General features: G+C 44.5%; 1 protein-coding gene across 1 annotated transcript in view; it reads right to left on the bottom strand.

Annotated features, from left to right (window-relative positions):
• Positions 1-6,171: 6,171 nt before the first annotated feature.
• The window catches only part of LOC139412458 (D-glucuronyl C5-epimerase B-like), a 58,271-nt gene continuing 43,604 nt past the window's right edge, over positions 6,172-20,838 (bottom strand). Inside the window, exons 3-4 of the mRNA XM_071159246.1 lie at positions 6,852-7,381; positions 6,172-6,272 (exon numbers count right to left, since the gene is read on the bottom strand). Of these exons, the coding sequence (XP_071015347.1) occupies positions 6,172-6,272; positions 6,852-7,368 (618 nt within the window). The 5' untranslated portion in view covers positions 7,369-7,381. The remainder of the gene's footprint in view (positions 6,273-6,851; positions 7,382-20,838) is intronic.

The following is a 20,838-nucleotide window of genomic DNA, read 5'->3' as shown; positions in this document are numbered from 1 at the left end:
CGATTGTTTCCGGTCAGTGGCTTATTTTTTATCATTCAAAAGAAGTTACAAGGTTTCACATTTTAATGTTGGTCATTTGAATAATTACACCATCGTCAGCAGGTAGTGAGAGCACACCACAAATGTTTATCACTTCAGGCACATGTATATCCCCCCCCCCCCCCGCTCTGTCTGGCTCCAACAGTCCCCCCCCCCACCCCACCCCCCTGCTCTGTCTGGCTCCAACAGTTCCCCCCTGCTCTGTCTGGCTCCAACAGTCCCCCCCACCCCCCTGCTCTGTCTGGCTCCAACAGCCCCCCCCCCCCGCTCTGTCTGGCTCCAACAGTCCCCCCCCCCACCCCACCCCCCCGCTCTGTCTGGCTCCAACAGTCCCCCCCCCCTGCTCTGTCTGGCTCCAACAGCCCCCCCCCCCCCCCCCGCTCTGTCTGGCTCCAACACAATCAGTCTTGTTACTGTAGTGTTAAAGCTGCCACATATAACTTTTTGGTCGACCAAATTGACAGAGTCGAGTTATAGATCTGTCATTCTCACTGAAAGTTTAACGAGCGGTAAGTTTCTCCATCTTTTACTTTGGGTTTTGTACACCAGCTTCAAACAGCTGAAAATACTGTATTTTTGGTTATGTAAAATATATTTCAAAGTGGATTAGATGGTACAATGATTCCCTACACATTGCTTGTTTAGTCACAGTGATGTGTGCATCACCTTTAAAGCAGGCCTTGTTGCTGTGTTCCAGGCTCCATCACATCCGGCCGTGATTGGGACTCCCATAGGGCGGCGCACAATTGGCCCAGTGTCGTCCGGGTTTGATGGGTAGGCCGTCATTGTAAATAAGAATTTGTTCTTAACTGACTTGCCTGGTTAAATAAGAGGTTCAATTAAATAACTTAGAAAGTACAGACAGGCTACATCTCTGCTGCATTTCCACCAGCACTACGACCACCTCCCTTCTGCATTAGGATGCCAGTAAGACCCTACATGTTGACGAGGGGCTGTCAAAAAATAATGAATATCTATTAGACAACTTCCCTCAAGTATACAAGGCCACTTTACCAACTAGCATTGGGAAGGGTCCAGCATGATGATAATGTGGTTTGGAGCCAGAGCTTTCTGAAATGGGGCTATTGATTTCTGGGGGCTTTCATTTTAACAAGAGGTGCCTATCAGTAATGACTTTAGTTAAGGCCGGACTCTCATTATAGCAGGATAGCTGGCCCAGTTCTCATTATAGAAGACTAGCTGGCCCAGTTCTCATTCTCTTAAAGCTAGCATCATTCGTTGTTGATTGCAACGCTAACAAGGACTCCAAGCTAGAGTTCCAATGCCTTCTTAATTGGCTTTACGAACAAATCAAGTATGATTATGTTTGCAGTAAAATAATAAAATGCATTTAGGTGGAGGGGCAGGTGATGCACGTTGGTAAATGGGATCTGTCTCGTTAATCAAGCCTGAAATCACATCAGCACAGAACAAATCAAATATATATATTTAGCCATCACACACACTGGATTCTCCTGATTTCCCTAAGAAAAGTCAGTTGTTATCAAGCCATGCCTGAGTTAAAACAATATGGAAGGGCAAAAATCTGTGTTTATACCTGATTCATCTCAATGGCTCTTCATCATGATTTTCTGTTCTAGTCAAATCCACCTTCTGTTTCATTCATATTACAGGGTACTAAAATGGTACACTATCCATAGAGCACTAAATAGTACTGGTTAGGCAACAACACATGGCAGCTACCATGCAATGACCATAAATACCATGTAGAATAATATGACTGGTAGCATGACGCCTGCCTGTAATATGCATTTACGGTCAGAATTTGACTAAGCCAAGAAAGTAGAAGTGGCATATGATGAATTGAACACACACACAGAGAGACAGAGACAGAGACAGAGAGAAGAGTGAGAGGCATCAGAGAGAAGAGTAATAACAAGGAGAGAAATGGAAGGAACATGAGGAGAGATGTTCTCTCCTTCCACACTTAGCAGCATCGCTGTGACTTCCAGTAAGGAGAGAGCGAGAACAAGAGACAGCACAAGAACGAGAGCGAGAGAACGAGAGAGTGAGAGATGCAGAGGAGACGTACTGCTAGATGGGGGGGGGGGGGGGGGGGGGGGGGAAAAACTGCTCACGCCATTGTGCTGTAGTCACGGCAGAACAAAAACCCAAGGCCATCCTTGGGGTGAATTTCTTGTTTAAACAGAGAAGATAAATGAAAGTGGACTGGCAGAGCAGTAAGGACAGGGACCAACACAGAGGTAGGGAGATGCTTGGTTACACTCCGGCTCAGTAAGTGGAGCACTGAGGACAAAGGCAGACAATGTGTGTGAGCTTCTGAGAGACTGTGCTCTTTTTAAGTCGTGTGTTATAACCGACATATTCACACCTACCCACACACCAACACGATGCATACTACACAACCCACAAGATAGACAAATAGAACACACATCAGATGTTATTAGTCACATCCACATATTTATCAGATGTTATTGTGGGTGTAGTGAAAGGCTTGTGTTCCTAGGTACAGCAGTGTATTAATATCTAACAATTTACAAAAATATACACTAATCTAAAAGTAAAAGAATGGAATTAAGAAATATATAAACATTAGCACGAGCAATGTCAGAGTGTGTGTGAGACACAGAAATGTCCCATTTTCAGAACCCTGTCTTTCAAAGATAATTCGTAAAAATAACTTCCCAGATCTTCATGTGTCAGGATTCACCTAGGGGTCATGATTTGGGGCTTTACAAATGTTTGATGTATTAGAAAAATTGATTATGCTTATGTTATATTAATAGAAGGGAGGGGTTATAAGACCCCTCCCTTCTTACCTTTATAGGGTCCTAGACTACAGATTAACAAAATATATATTCTTTATAGATTTAGAATTGTTCCACAGTTGTTTGCTCTTTCTCTCTCTTATAATGTGTGACTGAGACAGAACTCTGCAGGGGAGTGTGGAAGATAAGAGACTACTCAGACATTCCACAATAAATCCACTTTGGAGAGGGGACATTTATTGCCTAGCTTTTAGATAAACACTGAAACTCTGTGTTTGTATAGCTATGGAAGCAGGGTTTTGGTCTCAGGAGTAAAAAGGTAATGATGCAGTCAGTGACATCACTAAGGTGGGACTTCGGTTTAATAAGACAACTTGAGACCTGGTGTTTGACCCAGAACTTACTCAGCAACATTCGTGCTATGTTGCTGTTTTTTAATGCAATTGCAGACAGAAATTGACAAAGGTTTTTGAATTATTTAATTAAAGATAGTCAAAATGCTAATTTCACCAATGATGATTGGAAAGGAACAAATCTAACAATTGTAAAGGGTATAAACACTTATCCATGCTTGTTCAATCAACCATAAATAATTAATGAACATGCACCTGTAGAACGGTCGTTAAGACACTAACAGCTTACTGACGGTAGGCAATTAAGGTAACAGTTATGAAAACTTAGGACACTAAAGAGGCCTTTCTACTGACTCTGAAAAACACCAAAAGAAAGATGCCCAGGGTCCCTGCTCATCTGCGTGAACATGCCTTAGGCCTGCTACAAGGAGGCATGAGGACTGCAGATGTGGGCAGGGAAATAAATTGCAATGTCCGTACTGTGAGACGCCGCAACAGAGACAGCGCAACAGAGAGACAGGACTGACAGCTGATCGTCCTCGCAGTGGCAGACCACATGCACAATCCCTCCATCAGTGCTCAGACTGTCCGCAATAGGCTGAGAGAGGCTGGACTGAGGGCTTGTAGGCCTATTGTAAGGAAGGTCCTCACCAGACATCACCGGCAACAACGTCGCCTATGGGTACAAACCCACCGTCGCTGGACCAGACAGGACTGGCAAAAAGTGCTCTTCACTGACAAGTCGCTGTTTTGTCTCACCAGGAGCGATGGTCGGATTCGCATTTATCGACAAAGGAATGAGCGTTACACCGAGGCCTGTACTCTGGAGCGGGATCGATTTGGAGGTGGAGGGTCCGTCATGGTCTGGGGCGGTGTGTCACAGCATCATCGGACTGAGTTTGCTGTCATTGCAGGAAATCAACGCTGCGCGTTACAGGGAAGACATCCTTCTTCCTCATGTGGTACCCTTCCTGCAGGCTCATCCTGACATTAACTTCAAGCACGACAATACTGCTCGTTATGTGTGTGATTTCCTGCAAGACAGGAATGTCAGTGTTCAGCCATGGCCAGTTTAGAGCCCGGATCTCAATCCCATTGAGCACGTATGGGACCTGTTGGATCTGCGGGTGAGGTCTAGGGCCATTCCCCCCAGAAATGTCTGGGAACTTGCAAGTGCCTTGGTGGAAGAGTGGGGTAACATCTCACAACAAGAACTGGCAAATCTGGTTCAGTCCATGAGGAGGAGATGCACTGCAGTACTTAATGCAGCTGGTGACCACACCAGATACTGAATGTTGATTTTGAACTTAGAAATGTCCTTGTTTTTGAAAGAAAAGTACATTTTTTGTCCATTAAAATACCATCAAATTGATCAGAAATACAGTGTAGACATTGTGGCATGTTGTGTTAGCTAATCCAACTTGATCATTTTAAAAAGGCTAATTGATAATTAGAAAACCCTTTTGCAATTATGTTAGCACCACTGAAAACTGTTGTGTTGATTAAAGAAGCAATAAAACTGGCCTTCTTCAGACTAGCTGAGAATCTGGAGCATAAGCATTTGTGGGTTAAATTACAGGCTCAAAATGGCCAGACAAAGATCATTCTTCTGAAACTCCTCAGTCTATTCTTGTTCCGAGAAATTAAGGCTATTCCATGCGAGAAATAGCCAAGAAACTGAAGATCCCATACAACGCTGTGTACTACTCCCTTCACAGAACAGCGCAAACTGGCTCTAACTAGAATAGAAAGAGGAGTGGGAGGCCCCGGTGCACAACTGAGCAAGAGTACATTAGTGTCTAGTTTGAGAAAGACGCCTCACAAGTCCTCAACAAAACACCAGTCTCAACGTCAACAGTGAAGAGGCGACTCCAGGATGATATATATACAGCAACAGTAGAATAGGATGGTATTGACTAGAATACAGTATAAACATATGAAATGGGTAAAACAGTATGTAAACAATATTAAAGTGACCAGTGATTCCATGTCTATGTACATATGGCAGCAGTCTCTAAGGTGTAGGGTTGAGTAACCGGGTGGTAGCCGGCTAGTGAGTAAGTTCAGGGCAGGGTACTGGGTGGAGGCCGGCTTGTGATGGCTATTTAACAGTCTGATGGCCTTGAGATAGAAGCTGTTTTTCCAGACTCTCGGTCCAAGCTTTGAGGCACCTGTACTGACATCGCTTTCTGGATGATAGTAGGGTGAATAGGCCGTGGCTCGGGTGGTTGATGTCGATTATCTTTTTGGACTTATTGTGACATCGGTTGCTGTAGTTGTCAAACACTCACATAGACAATAAACGACATCCTCACCACACAGATATCTGATCAGAGATTAAAACCACGGGTACCCACACATGGAGACCCTCACACTCCATTGTCTACCAATAGTCCATCTCCACGTTGTGAAACAGGAGACCCCGGCGTATCGGTACAAGCACAAAATGGTGCTCCATTAAGTTGCCACAATCAGGTTTCGTGATCTGCCCTGATCAAATCCCAGTTTCATTTGCTTAATGCAACTCAATTGATGGTGCATTATTCACAAGGGGCCAGAGGTGGATTACTCAAGCCTGGTTTCCTGGAAAATTCTCCTACGGACTGTGCAGCTAAATGGCTCTTAAACTCGTACGGACACTGTCCTTTAAGACGGGTCCGTTCAGACTGCTTTGCACACAACCACTAAGTGCTGGCCCTGACGTGCCATGTATAAACTAGTGTGTGATAGAGCTTTAGTGGTTCCTTTCCTGGTCCCTGTTTATGGAGTTGCAGGGACGGTTTATGTAGTTGAGGACAAAGGCAATGAATGTTGGGTTACTTTGCTTTTTTACATTTGACTATTCACCAAATTTTTCCAATCCTGGTCTTGTGGTGGGACCATTCACAGGGCCCTATAAAATCCACATTGCGGAGAATGAGGACGGAATCACGGAATCCAGATATTAAAAACGGAATTCAACAATATTCAAAAATGTATTGAACTTAGTAGAAAACACATTAATTTTCCCAAGACTAGAACAGAATGCATCAATGATTTGTATTTTCCTGCAACTTTATGAAGCGGTGAGGTATGCCCGTGTCTGCGGTGCGAGGAATGCCCGTGTCTGCGGTGCGAGGAATGCCCGTGTCTGCGGTGCGAGTGTATGTCTGCACATTGTGTAGCCGTTAGCGATGATGCTAATTATAACCATCTTCTGTTAGATGGAAAGGCTTTCCCAAAAACCTTCCCATTTAAAATGTCTACCAAAGTAGCCTATGGCTACCTGGCAGAATGAGATCATGACCATTTGCATCAATCCAGTGGCCATTTGCTTTGCAAACTCTCCAACCACAAGAGCGCTACACAAACATTGCTAACCAAACAGTCTCTTGTTGGTTCATACTACAACCCAAAATAAAATAAAAGATCAAATTTTGTTATTCTTCTATTTTTTTTAAAGTTTGGGAATTACAGAAACCTTGAAAAACCAAACGAAGAAAACTACATTTGGGGAAAAACAAATAAGATTTTATAAGGCCATACATTCGTGATGGTATTGATCAATAAGTAGTAATTCAGACGATTAAAGGATTGATAGACTAGCTCTGATTTCCTGTGCGTCAGGTGAATCAAAATAACGGTTGTAATGTGGTTGGCTGCAATAAAATGCCTTTTCTCGTGGACAGGGTCACGGATCAATGTTGGCGCCTCAAGGGCTTCGACTCACCTTCCACTCCACTGATGCACTTGACGCGGTCGCGCACCTCCACGTTGTATGCCTCGAAGGACATGAAGACGCCGTCCGGGTGGTAGGGCTCGCGCTGCGCGTACACCTTGGAGTAGCTGTGCTGGAACTCAAAGCGCTCGTAACCGTCGTACTGCACCACCTTGCCGTACACCTCAAAGTACTTCTCCAGCCAGCTGAAAGGGAAGTACACTTCAGCGCCGTCCCGACGACCCTTTATCGTGACGTCGTCGTTAATCAGGCAGTCCATCTCTTCGTACTTGATGCCGGCAGCTCCGCCTACTATGGGCGGCGGCTCCGGGGGCTGCGGGGGCTGCTGCTGGCTGCTAATGCTGGCGTCGCCCCCCTTGGCGCTGGGGGGTGGCGGCGGGGCCCGCGGGAGGAAGCGCAGGGCGGTGTCGCTGGAGCAGCGGTTCCACAGAAGCATGGTGAGGAGGGTGAAGAGGGCGCAGATGACGATCAGGGTCTTGTAGTTGACCCGGGCCGCCAGGCAACGCATGGTCACAGCACACCTGCACAGGGGAAACAGAGACTTATTAATAGTATCCTTTGACAACATTAAGTATATAAGACACATACAGTGCCTTCGGAAAGAACTTTTTCAACATTGTTACGTTACTGCCTTGTTACATTTTTGCAAATGTATTACACATTTTAAAAAACAGAAATATCAGATTTACATAAGTATTGTGGATGGGTCTGAAAACGTTCCGAAGGCACTGTAGATACAGGCAGCCTTCCTACTTCATTTGCCGCAGTGGAAGGAGTTTAATGGCTGTGATAGGAGAATACGGAGGATGGATCAACAAAAAGGAGGAAGTTGGTACAGAATACCAATACTCCAAAATATGCATCCTGTTTGCAACAAGGCACTAAAGTAATACTGCCAAAAAAATTACTTTGTCCGAAAGTGTTATGTTTGTGGAAAATACAACACATTACTGAGCGCCACTCTGCGTATTTTCATCATGTTATGGGTATGCTATAATTGTTAAGAACAAGGGAGATTTTCAGGATAAAAAAAAATCTAATGAATGGAGCTAAACAGGCAAAATCCTAGAGGAAAACCTTGTTCAGTCTGCTTTCCACCAGACACTGGAAAATGAATTAACATTTCAGCAGGACAATAACCTAAAACAAAGCCACATTTACACTGGAGTTACTCACCAAGACAGTGAATGTTCCTGAGTTATTGTTGAGACTTAAATTTACTTGGAAAATCCATCGCAAGACCTGAAAAATGGTTGACTAGCAATGATCAACAACCAAATTTGACAGAGCTTGAAGATTTTTATTTTATTTTTAATAAATCGGCAAATGTTGCACAATCCAGGTGTGGAAAGTTCTTAAGAGACTTACCCAGAAAGTCTAATCTCTGCCAAAGGTATGTCATGACGTTGGCCTGTAGGTGAGGTTTATGACCCCATAAATACCTTTCCACTCTCTCTACTCTAGAGTGACTCTTGGATCAAGAGCCTCGCTGGCTAATATTTGTTTTGTGCAGCAAACTGTGTAGCATTTTGAGTTACTTGTATAGTTCAGTAAGAAACTGTACAAAAATATTCACAACGCGATCATTAGCATTCTCTATGGGATTTTACATGTACTTGTTAGCATTGCTAATCCTCAGATTGCAGAGTATAAGTGGGGTTTGAAATCCACAGCCCTTGGGATCAGTGCCGATATTACTGAATATCCCCGTATGACACAAGGTTGGAATGACTCTGGATACCACACCAGCCAAGAAAGCATTGGCGTCAATATGGTCCAGCATCCCTGTGGAACGCTTTCAACACCTTGTAGAGTCCATGCCCTGACAAATTGAAGATGTTCTGAGGGAAGGGGGGGCTCAATATTATGAAGGTGTTCTTAATATTTTGTATACTCCGTGTACTTCTGCTGTACCACTACTACTGTCACCATATGTGTGGCCCTCAACATCTTCAACAAAAACACATGCAACGTGTTATCTGGGAGCTTCATTGATACAAACAAGAGAGGTGTTGGGATGTGGGGAAAAACAGCACAGATAGTCACTCCAACACTAGCCTACTGCTCTACACCGACAGGTCTGGGCTCCACAGCTCCCGGTTCTAGACAGAGCCGACAGGCTTGGGCTCCACAGCTCACGGTTCTAGACAGAGCCGACAGGCTTGGGCTCCACAGCTCACGGGTGATCAATTAAGGAATACACAAAGTAGACTAAACCTCTTAAGAAGATGCAAGGTGATTGAGGAGCATCTGCAGATGAGTTGATGAGAATCGAATGCAGATTAACTTGAGGAAAGGAACCAGCATGATGGTAAATGTGATGATGAGCAGCATTTGCAATTAGTTGTTTGTGTACCTTTTGCCTTTTGCAGCTGCTTCGGCTTGAGGGTTAGGAATGGAAAACATTAAACTACCACTTCAGAGGCTCGCATAGACCAATTCACATAACGCATGTCAGGCATTGGCAGTTTTTCCAAATAGTGGATCACAGACAGTCCCTCTTTGGTTGTGGGTAAACACTTAGTGGATCACAGACAGTCCCGCTTTGGTTGTGGGTAAACACTTAGTGGATCACAGACAGTCCCTCTTTGGTTGTGGGTAAACACTTAGTGGATCACAGACAGTCCCTCTTTGGTTGTGGGTAAACACTTAGTGGATCACAGACAGTCCCTCTTTGGTTGTGGGTAAACACTTAGTGGATCACAAGACAGTCCCTCTTTGGTTGTGGGTAAACACTTAGTGGATCACAAGACAGTCCCTCTTTGGTTGTGGGTAAACACTTAGTGGATCACAGACAGTCCCTCTTTGGTTGTGGGTAAACACTTAGTGGATCACAGACAGTCCCTCTTTGGTTGTGGGTAAACACTTAGTGGATCACAGACAGTCCCTCTTTGGTTGTGGGTAAACACTTAGTGGATCACAGACAGTCCCTCTTTGGTTGTGGGTAAACACTTAGTGGATCACAGACAGTCCCTCTTTGGTTGTGGGTAAACACTTAGTGGATCACAGACAGTCCCTCTTTGGTTGTGGGTAAACACTTAGTGGATCACAGACAGTCCCTCTTTGGTTGTGGGTAAACACTTAGTGGATCACAGACAGTCCCTCTTTGGTTGTGGGTAAACACTTAGTGGATCACAGACAGTCCCTCTTTGGTTGTGGGTAAACACTTAGTGGATCACAGACTCTTTGGTTGTGGGTAAACACTTAGTGGATCACAGACAGTCCCTCTTTGGTTGTGGGTAAACACTTAGTGGATCACAAGACAGTCCCTCTTTGGTTGTGGGTAAACACTTAGTGGATCACAGACAGTCCCTCTTTGGTTGTGGGTAAACACTTAGTGGATCACAGACAGTCCCTCTTTGGTTGTGGGTAAACACTTAGTGGATCACAGACAGTCCCTCTTTGGTTGTGGGTAAACACTTAGTGGATCACAGACAGTCCCTCTTTGGTTGTGGGTAAACACTTAGTGGATCACAGACAGTCCCTCTTTGGTTGTGGGTAAACACTTAGTGGATCACAGACTCTTTGGTTGTGGGTAAACACTTAGTGGATCACAGACAGTCCCTCTTTGGTTGTGGGTAAACACTTAGTGGATCACAAGACAGTCCCTCTTTGGTTGTGGGTAAACACTTAGTGGATCACAGACAGTCCCTCTTTGGTTGTGGGTAAACACTTAGTGGATCACAGACAGTCCCTCTTTGGTTGTGGGTAAACACTTAGTATGATCACAGACAGTCCCTCTTTGGTTGTGGGTAAACACTTTTGTCTACGAGAACGGTATTAAGAACTCGAGGGTCAAAACTAGATGAAAGGGCTGGAGTCGACGTCTACCAGGCCAACGAGACGTGTCAATTCATTCACCCGATTAACAGTGCCAATCAGCGCGGGTCCGAGACTCACGTCGTCTGCCATGTTGTTTCTGCCATTTCCATCGTCCTGAGAGAAATCAATAGGCAAACATCCCTCACTAATTACAGCTTACGGCGCTAGGAGTTGCAGATGCAGCAACGACAAAGACTCGGCCTTCCCACAATACAGGAGGAGAGAGAGAGGGTAGAAAATCATTACTTCCAACAGCATCTCAATGCTTCAGCTTAATCCAGCCACAGCTAAAGGTCAACACAATGAATGCGCATTAATTCCACAATGGGAGCAATCTATCTGCCCTAGCAACGCCGAGTCAAATTACAACGATAATGGTCTCTGGTCTCCTACAAAGTTAAACACCAAGGACAAGCATGTAGCCAGACAAGGACGCCTGGAGTTAGGAAGTTCCAGTTTTCTCTAATAAGCGTGTAGAGTAAAGGCATGATATGATACAGGATATGAGGCATGATATGATACAGGATATGAGGCATGATATGATACAGGATATGAGGCAGGATAGGCTACTCTCTTAAGAACAGCCTTGAGTGCTGGGTGATTTAAAATGTCAGTCAAATGATCAATAATATAATAATGCTCTTAGCAAAAAATGTTTTATTTTATTTACAATCTGTAGACACTATGAGAATAAAAAGGTTCACAACTTTTGTAAAACATCACAGCTGAAAAATATATACCAAATAGAAACCAAAACTGGATGGTGTTCAGAACTAAATGGGAGGGGTGGAGGGGAGCTGAAAGATGTATAAGCTGGAAGTAGAAGCCTAAGTGCTGTCGATTAGTTTACTCCAATTAGGGGAGGGGCGGTAGGGTTAGGCAGAAATAAAGGAAAACATATACAGAACCAGTCAAAAGTTTGGACACAGGGTTTTTATTTTTTTGTTCTTCCCCCCCCCCCCCCTACATTGTAGAATAATAGTGAAGATATCAAAACTATGAAATAACACATGTAGTAGCCCCCCCCCCCCCCAAAAAAGTGTTATATTGGAGATTCTTCAAAGTAGCCACCCTTTGCCTTGATGACAGCTTTGCACACTTAGCATTCTCAAACAGCTTCATGAGTTAGTCACCTGGAATGCATTTCAATTAACAGGTGTGCCTTGTTCAAAGTTAATTTGTGGAATTTCTTTCCTTCTTAATGCATTTGAGCCAATCAGTTGTGTTGCGACAAGGTAAGGGGTGGTATACAGAAGATAGCCCTATTTGGTAAAAGACCAAGTCTATACTATGCTTATTTGAACTGTTCTTGGCAAAGGGAAACGACAGTCCATCATTACTTTAAGACATGAAGGTAAGTCAATACGGAACATTAAGAACTTTCTTCTAGTGCAGTCGCAAAAACCATCTGGCCACAGGAAAGAAAGACCCAGAGTTACCTCTGCTGAAGAGGATAAATTCATTAGTTACCAGCTTCAGAAATTGCAGCCCAAATAAATGCTTCAGAGTTCAAGTAACAGACATCTCAACATGACTGTGTGAATCAGGCCTTCATGGTTGAAATGCTGCAAAGAAACCACTACTAAAAGGACACCAATAAGAAGAGACTTTCTTGGGCCAAGAAAATAATATTTTTCCTTCCAAATCGCCATATCTTCATGAGATGTAGGTAAACGGATGATCTCCGTGGTGGTGATGTGATGGTGTGGGGTGCTTTGCTGTGACACTGTCAGTGATTTATTTACAATTCAAGGCACACTTAACCAGCATGGCTACCACAGCATCCTGCAGCGATACGCCATCCCATTTGGTTTGCGCTTAGTGGGACTATCGTTTGTTTTTCAACAGGACCATGACACAAAACACACCTCCAGATTGTGTAAGGGCTATTTGACCAAGAAGAAGATTGATGGAGTGCTGCACCAGATGACCTGGCCTGCAGCCAACAAGTGCTCAGCATGTGGGAGCTCCTTCAAGACTGTTGGAAAAGCATTCCAGGTGAAGCTGGTTGAGAGAATGCCAAGAGTGTGCAAAACTGTTGTCAAGGCAAAGGGTGGCCATCTCAAATATATTTTGATTTGTTGAACACTCTTTTGGTTACTCCATGATTCCATATGTGTTATTTCATAGTTTTGATGTCTTCACTATTATTTCTACAACGTAGAAAATAGTAAAAAATAAAGCAAAACCCTTGAGTAGGTGTGTCCAAACGTTTGACTGGTACTGTATACATTCAGCCTGGTGTTACTAACCCAGCTCACAATATAAACCCTGAAGATCACGTGTTAGTGATCGTGTTCTAACAATAGCTGCTGCAAATACATGAGCTGTATGGGGTGGGTTAGAAACACACTTTCCAATAATAGCGAGCACTTCCATTTGGAAATAGGTCTACACATGGTTCTCTCCAAGTATCAACTGCTGGAGGGTAAAAGTGAACTCTGCACTTGCAGTTACCAACTTGAAGTGTCATGTCATGTGAAAAATCTGCTTTGGCAGACCTCTGCATATGTAAAAGATTGCTGTATGAATAAAAGTATCATTGATATTTGGAGAAAAGTCAGCATAGTGGAGAGATGAATGATTGGGCTGCTGGGAGCTCTGACAATGATGAGAACTCTGGGAGGAAGCCTGGGGACTGCACAGTGAAAGATAAGCAGACTGTCTCCATCTTGTCAGGGCCTGACTATAAATAATTGGATCTTATTAGGTGGTGTGCTGCCGGCAGAGCTCAGTCAGTGGCATGGCTACTGGCTATACCACTAGGCTTCACTGAGTCCAGCCAATCACAGCCTGCCTAAACCAGGACAAGACCATAGTGACTAGACAAGTGGGCAAGGATAAATCTAGAACTTATATCGCATTGCTTGTTATTCATTCACGTTCTCTCTCACCACCTTTCATGAATCCACATGTCTTGTAATTCATATGATCAGACTGTTAAAACGGATCTCCTCAAGGTTCTGGAGAAAGAGCCATTTCAATAAAAACCCTGTAGCATCTTTCAATTCACTTGTGAATGTAACCTATTTATTATGTACGACTTACCTACAGTTCAGACAACACAACTAGGCTCTATCTAGTGGACGAGACAGTAGCTGTGTTTTCATGGATCATTTCGGCCCAAATCCACTTAAGTGCATGAGATATGGATGGGCCTCTGTGTAATCCAAGGGCAATCAGCTTGACTACGGATGTGTTGCACAGATGTAATCCCTCTGGTAATATCCACGATTTGAACTACAGACTTAGAGGGGAAGTACTCCAAAACAACAGACACCAACCCGGATAGGGAGTACAAGGCTGTTGAGGATAAAAACCCTCCATGCCTGACAGATTGTGGTCAAGGGGGGGGGGGGGGGGGTGGAGCTTTTCAGCTTAAATGCGCCAACGTCCTGCTTCGGAGAATTGAAAGATACTTAAAAATTTGACACGGCAGCATGGGACCTGCGTTTAAAATGAGCGCATCAATCTGTAGCCAGCGCACATGACCAGATGCCCTCTCAGTATGCTTGGAGTTCATCCGTCGCCACGGCGCTCTGGCCAGAGTTCACGCCCACTCCCCGTCCTCATCCTGGTGATGCATGGCCTTCCCAGGGGGCCAAGGGGGAGGGATGAGACACAGGAGGAAATGAAGGACTCCATTGAAATGCTGCTAAGCATACTGCTGAGCTTAAAACAGCCTAGCCTTTAGCCTTGATAAATGTATGGGGGGGGGGGGGGTTATCCACTGAGCTTAAAACTACCCAGCCTTTAGCCTTGATAAGGGGGGGGTTCTCAGTAATGTGAGAACATCGACTGCCCTTGGCCTCCACCCCAGCCTTGGCAACCTGGCCTCTGGGAGCATAGGGGCTACATTGTCTTTAGATGCTGTCCCGATAATGGCCATCAGGGGTGGGAGGAGGAAGGCTGGCCCTGGCACTAGGGACTGTGGAGTCTGAAAGGACTGCTTTCAGGTTTAGTGGCCTCTGCTCTGATTGGATGGTTTGGCTCCGGTCACCTTATGGTTGTCAGAACTCTTCCACTCAGAGTTTTTTTATAACACTGACTGGGCATCAACGATGAGACAAAATGAAGAGGGCAGCTGCTGCTGCTAGCATGCTGATTATGTAGGACTACATGTGGTGTTGTGTTGGCTTCCAAGGGGTTGGGACGACATGCCATATTGGGCCCAACCTGCCCATCCAGGTGGGGTTAGACGACTACGGCGAGCTTGACAGAACGGTCATCAGATATACCGTCCAACTTCAGGCCATTTAAGCCCCAGGAATAAATCAGAGGCAGGTGCATGCCAGGCTTGCCAAGACTTGAAAATCATCTCAGTCAAAAAGCTGGTTGAAATACAATGCATTGCTTCTAGGCAACATGAGCTTTGTCAAAACTTACAACAGTCCTTGACGACCAACAGAGACATAATAGTATGTCTAACCTTGGACGGTTGGAGCAGAGGTCAATCGACATGTTGAAGGGGTCCATGTCTAACCTTGAAAAAGGTTAGACATGGACCTTGAAAAAGGGGCGGCAGCGTAGCCTAGTGGTTAGAGTGTTGGACTGGTTGCAAGTTCAAATCCCCAAGGTACAAATCTGTCGTTCTGCCCCTGAACAAGGCAGTTAACCCGCTGTTCATAGGCCATCATTGAAAATAAGAATTTGTTCTTAACTGACTTGCCTAGTTAAATAAAGGTAAAATAAATACAGTCTGACCTCTGCTCCAACCATCCAAGGTTAGACCCCTTTAACATGTCAATTGACCTCTGCTCCAACCGTCCATGTCTAACCTTGGCTGGTTGGAGCAGAGGTCAATCGATATGTTGAAGGGGTTTACGTGTTGAGAAGTATCTTTGTGATCCGAGGTCTCGGGACTGTAAACACAGAAGCCATGAGGAGGGAGGTCTCCGAGTTCCAAATGCTCACAGCTTCTCCGGTCATCTCTGACATCACTCATAGGCCAGCTCCGATGACAGGCGTTTGCTCATTGGGTGAATGCTGGCAGCTTCTCCAGTCATCTCTGACATCACTCATAGGCCAGCTCCGATGACAGGCGTTTTCTCATTGGGTGAATGCTGGCAGCAGCTGCGCTGCATTGTTAACGTGTCAGACATCTCTGGATGCAATAACAGCTGCTTCACAACTACCCAGGATACACTGTGCTCAAGAGTATCTCATTCTGCCTTGGAACGTCAACAGACTGCCAACATACCAGCTGGCCAGTTAGTTTAATGTGCATGTATAATAAGGCGGGGATACTTTAACCCTTCACACAACAGCGAGAAGACAGAAAAGGGGGTGGTTGGATTGGCTACTTAGTTAAAGTACGCCTGCTAAGGCCAATCTCCTACTACAAGTTCTGTTTATAATGACGAGACCACGGAAAGAGCAAAACAAGTGGGCCTAACATTGTTCTTCAAATGTGAGCAGAGGGTTTGTGTTGTTTTACTGATAACATGGGGAGGGATGAGGAAGCACATCCTGCAGTATTTAAGTTCATTTTCCTGTCATTATCTTTTTCCCGTTTGGGCAAAAGCATTCATGTCCTACGACCTTTGCCTCCATACCAAAACCCCCATCTGCAGTACACAAAGGGTGCTAGTGATGATTATCCAGCACTAAGACTATTGGAACCCCATCTCACAAGCACCTGGAAGTATGTTTTCATTGGTATGCTTAGGCTATATCAAGTGTGTATGAATACCAAGAGGGTGGAAAAACAATAGCACCCGAGCCCTGGGTTGGGCAGACCACTGTAGCACCAGAGCCCTGGGTTGGGCAGACCACTGTAGCACCAGAGCCCTGGGTTGGGCAGACCACTGTAGCACCAGAGCCCTGGGTTGGGCAGACCACTGTAGCACCAGAGCCCTGGGTTGGGCAGGCTGTTGTTTTTATCCCTCTGCTGTTTTCTGGTGGGGAAAAAAAATGTAACAGCCATCATTGCGATAACGCCCCATCGCTGGTGAGCTGCCCTTGGGGAGGTATCGGAGCAGAAGTCCCGGTGTTTGTGCAACCAGGTGTTCCTGCCCCAACTACACACTCATGACATTTTCAGTGGTCTCTGGGTGAATTCAGGCAGGGGCTCAGACTGCTGTAAATAAGCTCTGGCTGACTGGAGCTCAGGGGCCTGTTAACGCCTACTGTGTCGGAGACGAGAAGGGTGTCCGTGTGTGTGTGTCCGTGTGTGTGTGTGTGTGTGTGTGTGTGTGTGTGTGTCTGAGTGTGTGCGTGTCTGTGTGAGGCAGCTCGTTAGAAAAGACAAACACGCCTCCCATAAAATGTGCTCCACTGTAGGTCGTCTCACTCCTCTTCATCAGTTAATGCATGGCTCACTCAGTAACATTTAGGCGTTGACAGCATCACTACCAAGGTTGAGGCCAAATTCTCCCTTGGTGGTGCCTCAACACAAGGGAAGCGACCGCAGCTCAGCTTGAATAAGTCACACTGATGACAGAGTATTAATATGCACCACAGTGCATGTACCATCCACAACATATTCAAATGTCTGTTCTGTAATCGTGGTAACACCCCTACACATTGCCCTTTCAAGTCTTCAGATGCCTGCTGCTGCCTGGGCGTAAGAACGCACAGTCACAGCGAGTTGTATCTCAGAGGAGTAGAGAAGGAGAGGGGGACAGTGGGGGAGGGAGCTAGCCCTTCATCACATATTAAAACACATCTTCTGTTAGCAATGAGTTCACATTCTGCCCAAAACACCTGCTCCATCACCTGCCAGTCACAGAGGCAGGTGTCTCCCAATCAGACGTTGGCACACGAAAGCAAACCTGGTGCGATCTTCACTAAAGGATGCCAGTCCTCTGGGTGGAAAGGTTGTGACCCTGACACTGACTGGATATAGATCATCTTGCAGAGAAGGAGATCATCCTGCAACTACACCTTGTGAAATAATGATATTAATGAATGAATGAATCAGAGTGCAAAAGGATTCACCAACAGAGTCAGTGGTGAACTACGTTCACCATTCTAACACGTTAGTCATCATATTTTAACAAATATTTCAAGAAGTTCAGAAAAGAGATTTGTCAAAGCAGAAGCTCTATTTTAAAAAAATTAACGTTTTTAAGAGTCCAACCTCAAGGCCAAACAGTTTTTCCAGAGTAGTGTGTGTCTCCAGTTACCATCTCACCATGCCTCTCAGGGGAGTAGCAGGACTTCCAGCAGCTCGATACCCTGCTGGACTCCAGCCTTGTTAATCATGCATGGGTGTGGATGCCCTCGCCACTCCAATAGTGCACAGCAGACATCACATTGGACTACAGTAAGAGTCTTATTCAAATCAATCAAAACTCCTATCCAGATGTTTGCAGTGGAAAACAAAATAGCTTATAGGCTATTCTAGTCTAACCCTGTGAGAATGTGTATTTGGATTAATACAGGGTTTTAAAAGGAGTTTACTGTGTGAGAACTCCAACTCGATATTCTTCAGACCTCTAACGACCCAGAGAGTCGTATGGGCGTTTACAAATGTAGAAAATGAAAGAAAGTTTTAAATAATTATTGAAAAAAATGATGCCCGTTTCAAGGCCAGGTAAGGCTGAGATATCTACATGTAGGATTTATCCTCTAAAGCTGGGCCTATATAATTGAGTAAAGACGTGTTCTGCTGATTTTAGCTGAGGAAGGTCTGTACCAGCCAGCCGGTGTTTACCGTCTGTGTCCTGATAACACAAGACTTAAGCACCAGGTCTTTCTTACCTGGCATTGGCCCTGCATTCCACTGGACTTCTCTCCATTACATTCCGTTTGTTGAATCACCATAGCAAACACACTGAGCTAACAAATTGACTTCGATGTGGCCAACAAAGAAGTAATTTCACATTAGTGCTGCACAATGAAACATGGTTTATATCTCTCAGAGCAGGCAGAGAATGGAGGAAATTGCTTTGAAGTGAATGTCTCGGTCCAACCCGTCACTAGTCCAGGGATTAGGCAGGTTATTACCTAAAAGCGTACAATATTAGAGACCTACAGGGGGGATTAAACACGCTCCTAATCAACTGGAGAACAGACAGAAAAATAACCACTCTTCAATGCCATTACTGTGACCTTTGCACATCATTTATAAGCAGTGCACAAAAACATGTAGCCTCTGCAGCAGCATAACAGAATATGATTCAGGGACGGAGCAGGACATGGGATCCTTCCACAGTAAGGCTTACATGTAGCCTTGTAGCAGCATAACAGAATATGATTCAGGGACAGAGCAGGACATGGGATCCTTCCACAGTAAGGCTTACATGGTTAAAACCTCATGACATAGCAGGGTTACAGGTATTGGGACCTTGAACATGTGACATATCCCCTCCGGGCGAGTCTTTTGCAGGAAGAGGTGGCATAAAAAAAGCAGCCCGTGGGGCTGTAGGGGACACAGCTTTGATCAGCGTCTGTGAATCTACCCAAGTCCTGTCCTCTCGCTCCATGCAGACTTCCAATTACCAGCCTGATACAGGCTAATGAATCCAGAGCACGTTCAAAGACTTCTCCTTTCCTTTTGCTATCAACTTGATACGGTTTGGGTTTAGGGAAATCCGTCACAGCTCTGCTTACTCAATTAAGATCAGGTCAGATTGGGTCAGCATTAATGCAGTTCTATGATTCCAAAGTAAGTTACTGTTGAAAAATGACAGGTACAGGGCCTTCAGGAAGTATTTCACACCCCTGGACTTGGTCCACATTTGTGGTAAAGCCTGAATTTAAAATGGATTGTCTGTCGCTGGCCGACACACAATACCCTATAATGTGGAACTATGTTTTTAGAAAGGTTTACAAATGAATTAATAAACGAAAAGCTGAAATGTCTTGAGTCAATAAGTATTCATCCCCTTTGTTATGGCATGCATTAATCAGTTCAGGAGTAAACACTTGCTTAATAAGTCACATAAGTTGCAATAATAGTGTCTAACATGATTGTTTAATGACTACCTCATCTCTGTACCCCACACATACAATTATCTGTAAGGTCCCTCATCTCTGTACCCCACACATACAGATAATTGTAAGGTCCCTCAGTCGAGAAGTGAATTTCTAACACAAATTCAACCACAAAGACCAGGGAGGTTTTCCAATGCCTGACCAAGAAGGGCATTGAATATATCCCTTTGAGAATTGAGAAGTTGTTAATTACACTTGGATGGTGTATCAATGCACCCAGTCACTACAAAGATACAGACTCCCTTCCAAACTCAGTTGTCGGAGAGGAAGGAAACCACTCAGGGATTTCACCATGAGGGCAATGGTGACTTTAAAACAGCTACAGATTTTAATGGCTGTGACAGAAGAAAACTGAGGATGGATCAACATTGTAGTTTCTCCACAATACTAACCTAATTGACAGAGTGAAAAGGAAGCCAGTACAGAATAAAAATATTCCAAAACATGCATCCTGTTTCCAACAAGGCACTAAAATAAAACTGCTAAAAATGTGGCAAAGAAATGAACTTGCTTTCCTGAATACAAAGCGTTATGTTTGGAGCAAACCCAACACTACACATTACTGAGTACCACTCTTCCTATTTTCAAGCAGGTGGTGCCTGCATCATAGGTATGCTGGTCATTGGCAAGGACTAGGGAGTTTTTTTATTTAAAAAAATTGAATAAAGCTAAGCACATGCAAAATCCTAGAGGAAAACCTTCAGTCTGCTTCCCACCAGACACTGGGAAATGAATTAACCTTTCAGCAGGACAATAACCTCAAATACAAGGCCAAATCTACACTGGGTGTTGGCTGAGTTACAGTTTTGACTTAAATCTGCATGAAAATATACAGTGAGGGAAAAAAGTATTTGATCCCCTGCTGATTTTGTACGTTTGCCCACTGACAAAGAAATTATGAGTCTATAATTTTAATGGTAGGTTTCTTTGAACAGTGAGACAGAATAACAACAAAAAAATCCAGAAAAACACATGTCAAAAATGTTATAAATTGATTTGCATTTTAATGAGGGAAATAAATATTTGACCCCCTAGCCAGTCTCCAGATCTTAATTCCATAGAAAATCTGTGGAGGGAGCTGAAGGTTCGAGTTGCCAAACGTCAGCCTCGAAACCTTAATGACTTGGAGAAGATCTACAAAGAGGAGTGGGACAAAATCCCTCCTGAGATGTGTGCAAACCTGGTGGCCAACTACAAGAAACATCTGACCTCTGAT

Source organism: Oncorhynchus clarkii, chromosome 6 (assembly GCF_045791955.1).
Source record: "Oncorhynchus clarkii lewisi isolate Uvic-CL-2024 chromosome 6, UVic_Ocla_1.0, whole genome shotgun sequence".
Taxonomy (NCBI): Eukaryota; Metazoa; Chordata; class Actinopteri; order Salmoniformes; family Salmonidae; genus Oncorhynchus; species Oncorhynchus clarkii.
Note: the sequence above shows the minus strand (reverse complement) of the source record. Positions and strands in the feature narration are given on the sequence as shown.